This window comes from Schistocerca americana, unplaced genomic scaffold, assembly GCF_021461395.2.
Source record: "Schistocerca americana isolate TAMUIC-IGC-003095 unplaced genomic scaffold, iqSchAmer2.1 HiC_scaffold_62, whole genome shotgun sequence".
NCBI lineage: Eukaryota > Metazoa > Arthropoda > Insecta > Orthoptera > Acrididae > Schistocerca > Schistocerca americana.
Genome location: NW_025726368.1, coordinates 30,972 through 36,702, shown reverse-complemented (window position 1 = coordinate 36,702; position 5,731 = coordinate 30,972). Strand labels below are relative to the sequence as shown.

Below are 5,731 nucleotides of genomic sequence, written 5' to 3'. Positions count from 1 at the left end.
GCTGGGGTGGTGGGCGTTATGTGGCGTGTTGGTCCGAAGCCAGGAGGATGGAGCTTAGGACGGGCTCGTTGCATTGCATCAACAGGTTCGGAACATAAAATCCAAACCTTGCAAAAATTGATCAATGAAATGTTTTAATCTGCTGCGACTAAGTGCGACAAGTTTTCAATTTCCCACATATAATAAACACATTAGCAAGAATGTTGCTGGGTGTGAAGTACATTCCTTACAAGATGGCCATAGATATGGACATTTATTCAAATTTTCTGAAGCAACTGGAAACAAGTAATTGATATCGGTAAGGACATCGTTCTTATTTTCAGCATTTTCCTGCTGAACAGCTTATTGCGAGATCCAGTACACAGCCGTTACGTCCTCCACTGTTGCTCGACGTCGCCAACAGATGTCAGCTCGAAACGCCGTCGGGAAAACATGGCGATCGTTATATCCCTAGGTTCGTTTGATCAGTTACCAGAATGCGCCAGACAACAGGCTGTACTGCGCATGCGCAGCTACGATGACGTAGCAGCCCGTGCTTGGTGCTTGCTCTGCTGATACGATTTTCGTCGTATTTCTGGTGGGGCATCACGTGACCATGTGTAGCCGTGCCGCCCGTGCGGCATATTTTTGAGAGGACATACTGAATTGTACTTACAGCAATTGTTTTATCATATCCCACACAGATAAAGGACGCAAATAAGGAAGCAGTTCTTGGCTTTTGAGTCATTTCAAAATTAGACTCCACAGCTCGAAGTACCATAAAATTTTTGACACTTTTTTTTTTTTTAATTCGTGCTATGCAATGTTGTTATGTAGCATTTCCAACACGTTTACATCTACACACCACTGCAAAAAGCTACTAGGATGGAATACAAATTACTTGCAACAAAAAAGAGAGAGTTTCTCGTGTAGCTTACACCGGAATGAAGGACAATAAATTTCATGACGTAGGCACGCGTCATCGCGTGTTCCACGAGTTGTCCGATCGACTGTTGTGTGAATGCTGTATACATCGACTGTTGTGTGCATCTTCGATCTGCATTGCTATTTGTTTGTGTAGTTTCATTGTCCGCGTGTCCGGTGTTGCTCGCGTGAACGGCGTTCTGAACATGGGCTCTAACGGAGATGAGAAAGCTTTCGAACAGATCCTTCAAGATAATCTGAAAGATTTCGCTGTCGGTAACGACGGCAAATACTGTGGCTACTGTGATTCGGAGGAAGAGATCAAAAGACTATTGAATAGTCTTAAGTGCATAGGGTATTCATACTCGGTAAGGAGCAGCCACCATCGCCAAAAATTGCATGAAACCGCCACCAGTAAGTAAATTAGTGTCTCAAGTTTTTGTCCTTGTGCTTCACAGTTAGTATACTAACACCATGAAGTGTTTCCGTTTTGGCAGAGTTATTGCTGTGGATCTTCAGTGAAAAAGAGTTGCTCAAATTTCTTTTCTCACCTCACCGACATTTTTGCTGTTTCTCATGAACATCCTCATTCCGTATTTCTGATTTCATGAGTCTACCTTGTCTACCAATCCCTCCACTATCAGAGTGTTCTTTTCCTGTCAAGTCCTTGCAGAGTTCCTGAAGTCTTGCTCCCATTCTCTTCTGCATGTGTCCTATAAATTCAAGTCTTTTGGTTTCACCATATGGTTTAGCAACCTCAACACTTAAAACCTTCAGAGTCACCATCACAAAGGTAGTGAGTGTATTGCACATCTTCTCTAGCAACTGATCTAATACAAACAGCTTCTGGATTAGAAAGGCATTTGAACACGAAAAAGAAGAGGTACTACACATAAGATAGGTCCATCTTTTTTGAAAGTGTACAATTATTGTATTGCTTTAATACCCAAATATGTATCACCATAGTTGTGGTGTCCTCAGCAGTTTCTTTTATTTATTTTGTGTGTATCTCCTGTGACTGACAAACCAAAATCAGCCATGGGTCTAAAGACAAGTGTATTAATTTAGACATGTGTATCATTTTGGTTCACCTGCCTCGAGAAGACTGGGTGTTTGTGTTGTTCTCATCATTTCATTTTGAAAGTGGTGTGATTGGGCTGAGCAAAGGTTCGGAATTTGTGTGGGCACTGATAACCACGCATTTGAGTGCCCCACAAACCAATCATCACCACCACCAGCATTTTGGTTGGGGGATGCAGGACACACAGAAAGTAGATAAAAAGAAATAAACCATTGAAGGTGCCACAACTGTTGTGATAAATGTTTGGATATTAAAACAATAATTGTGTATGCTAAAAGGTGGGCCCATGTTTAATTCATAATTATTTTTCTGCAGGCACAGGAAAAGAACTCAAAATTCCAATAGTTTATGAGAAATGCTTCTTCAAAATTCACAGTTGTGCTGAAGTTCCTTGCAGTGTATTACTGGAAGGCTTCAATTTCTGATGTACTTAAAGTTGCTCTTAGTGAACTGGGTTGATTCATAATAATTACATGCGATTATCTTTGTTGGCATTTAAGAAGGAAGCCCATAATGAACAGAGGCAGTGTCTTATATCATCAAGACTATTGGTGTTGAGAGGTGTCATACTAACTTGCTTAGTAGTAGACAGTGGTAGTGTGCAGAGAGAGTGATATTTTAAAATATGGATATTATTTTTCAGGGGGTGAAAGAAGCAGCCTAAAGTGTCTGTTCTCTGCAGTCTGGCCATTTAGCCACCAGAGAGCTTATCAGTTCCTTCCGTAAATAGGGTCCCACCCGGGTGATGAGTGGGAAGGGGTTCTTGTAGTTTCGATTCTGTCTCATTTACTTCTTCAGTTCAGACTCCTTTCACTTCAGCCCACATTGTGCAGGCAGATACTTGCTGAAATATCCCAGTTCCTATTCCACATCCCTGTATAATGCAAACTTTCTGATTTTTTGTTACATTACACCATACTAATTCATTTTGTTGGCCATCCATGTAGGATGGAACTCTTGCAATCGTGTGTGTGTGTGTGTGTGTGTGTGTGTGTGTGTGTGTGTGTGTGTGTGTTGTGTGTGTGTGTGTGTGTGTGTGTGAGAGAGAGAGAGAGAGAGAGAGAGAGAGAGAGAGAGAGAGAGAGAGAGAGAGAGAGAGAGAGAGAGTCACTAAAACAAATATGATGCTTATGGTTGCATAAATATATGTGGCCACACATCTGTTGCTCATGTGCCTAATAATGGCTGATAATAGGCTGTAACATATTTCTTTACTGTGTTTTCAATAAAAGATTCCTCCAATGTCTACTTTCTGGTACATGAAAAGCACAGTCACTTACAGAAAACATTTTCAGCATATGCTGGCTTAAAACAGTTGTTTGTTAGGATAGTTTGACACTGTTCTATTGAACAGAACTAAATGTTATACTTAACCACAAGTTAGATCAATAATATTTAGTAGCTCTTTAACAGAGTTTGGAACTCTCCTGATGACAATAATATTTTTGATCTACTTGTGGAAGCTTATTACAGCCTTTTCCTGTGTGCAGGACACAAATTTGGCATTTACCTTAGATTTTTAAGATTTTGGTGTTGGTCAGATTTAATTTCATCTTTGTGTATGAAAGATGTCCTGTAGGAATTATTTGATTCTGCAGTAATTACAAAGATTTCACATTACATTTTGAAACTACAGTGGATCACAGGCATTACACATATTAACAAGTCATGTTATACCTTCATCAGTGTAGTCCATATGAGGTGCCAAATGTTTTTATGGTAAATTTTCACTAACTTTTAAGCAAAAAGCACTGCACTTCCCAAAACTTGATAGGTGTAGCAAAAACCCTACTAATTTTTTTGCTTAAATTGTCGAAAAGTTTTGTAAAGTACAATGCAAAACACGTGATACAGTGATTATGACAGTGATTATATGAAATGAAGTGTTATGAAGCATAGATCGTGAAAGTGAGCCCTTAAGGCTTACAGGTTATTGCACTTTGAAAGTAAACTGCAGAACTGATTGAGGTATTGTCATTTTAAACCTTGATCACTGTACGAAATATATACTTGCATGGAACTCTCAGCAGTTTTGAACAGAGCACTACTCTTTTTTGTATCCCTACTTCCTAACTTAAATATTGGTTGCACCATCTGTACAGTACTCCAGAAAACGATGCCATGAGTAATTATGAAGTGGTTATGTACATGCCATAACATTTAAAGCATAGCCTCTACACTAATGATTCATATTCCTGTCTTATCATGTTATTATTTTTATCTGCCATCCTGTAGTACTATTGGGTGTGATGTGTTTGAATATTTCGGTGTTCTTTTCTTTTCTTGTTACAGTTTGTGTGTTTCATATTTTCTACAATTTTGTAATTTTAATATTAGCACTTTACTGCATTTGGGAGGGGGGGGGGGGGGGAGAGATTATATTTGGTGTGTACATTGGTACAGTGAGTTTAAAAGTGTTAGGCAACAATACTTAAGTCTGAGATTTAAATATTAATTGTGATTTAGAGTACTTTGTTGATATAGTTTTATGTACCTTTTAATCCAGGGTTCACTGTTAGGTTTCTTGTAAAATTCAAATTATTTTGGGCTAGAGAAAACCCTGTATGTGACTCTTCTGGATGTAGCATTTGAAGTTATATTTAATATTCTTTATACTTTCAGGCTGACCATGTTAACCCAGCAAAAAAGAGATTGTTGATTATGGATACGAAAAAGAGCGATTGCCCTGCCACTTTTTCAATTAAATGTGTTAAAGTGTATCCAGGCTATTCTGTTCAATCAGTAGATGATCGTGAAATTAAAAAGAAAGTAAGTATGGGGTTTCTATTCTGTAATTTGATGTTTTTATGTCATTTGTTCTAGAAATAGTCTATTGCTCCACAAACTATTTGTACTTAATGCGTTGTCTCTTGTTAATTATAATAATTTTTGTGTTAAAGGTTGTCCACAGTTTAAAACAGGCTTTGGAGGCAGCCAATAAACCTGAAAGTGTTCTTCGCTTTTATGTGAGGGCGTCACCACCAGACCACCATACCCACAGCACAGAAAGCATAAAAGCAAGTGGAGACATACATCCCTTGCTAGCTGTGGAAATAGCAAAGGTTGTTGAAGATGGAACTACATCTGTGAGAATAATAAAGTTGCATCTTGAAAGATTTGTGAACATAACCTTCACTGGACCACACAAGCCAGATAATATGAACACTACATTTTACCCCAAACATCTCACAATATATAGTCATGTATACAGGGCCCTTAAGAAATTGAAGAAAAGTGTGTTTGACCAAGAGGCTTTGCAAATGCAGGTTAATGAGTGGCAGAAAGAATATAGAGGTGACAATATTTTTTTTCAGGCCTTTTTCAGATGTTGATGGAGAAATACAGCCATTGCTGTTTTGTTACGAGGGTGCATGGCAGAAGGATATGTTAAAAAAATATGGAGATGTATGTTTGCTTGATGCCACCTACAAAACAACAAAATATGACATTCCTTTATTTTTTGTTACAGTAAAGGCAAACGGATGCTGTTTAGTGGTAGGTTTTTTCTTTATTCAGGTAGAAGATACAAGGTCAATTGCTGAAGCACTACTTGATTTCAAGAGGTGGAATACAGACTTCAACCCAACCTACAGGGTTACTGATTTCTCAGAGTCCGAGATAGCAGCAATTAAAGAAATATTTCCATTTTCAAAAGTGTACTTGTGTTCATTTCACAGGGAACAGGCTTGGGGGCGATGGGTTAAAAAGGGAGGGAATCTAACTGATAAGGAGTCTGTTCTGGAGCTT

The 5,731-nt window shown here is 38.6% G+C and overlaps 1 protein-coding gene across 1 annotated transcript; it reads left to right on the top strand.

Moving 5' to 3' along the window:
• The first annotated feature begins 1,049 nt into the window (after positions 1-1,049).
• LOC124587776 lies at positions 1,050-5,523 on the top strand. The gene is made up of 3 exons (XM_047131455.1): positions 1,050-1,317; positions 4,607-4,753; positions 4,885-5,523. Exons 1-3 carry the CDS (start codon positions 1,303-1,305, stop codon positions 5,314-5,316), a joined length of 594 nt encoding a protein of 197 aa, XP_046987411.1. The 5' UTR covers positions 1,050-1,302; the 3' UTR covers positions 5,317-5,523.
• Positions 5,524-5,731: the final 208 nt, after the last annotated feature.

Coding starts and splice junctions, on each gene's coding strand:
- LOC124587776 (XM_047131455.1), top strand. Junction 4,754..4,884: donor ATCGTGAAATTAAAAAGAAA/GTAAGTATGGGG, acceptor TTTGTGTTAAAG/GTTGTCCACAGTTTAAAACA.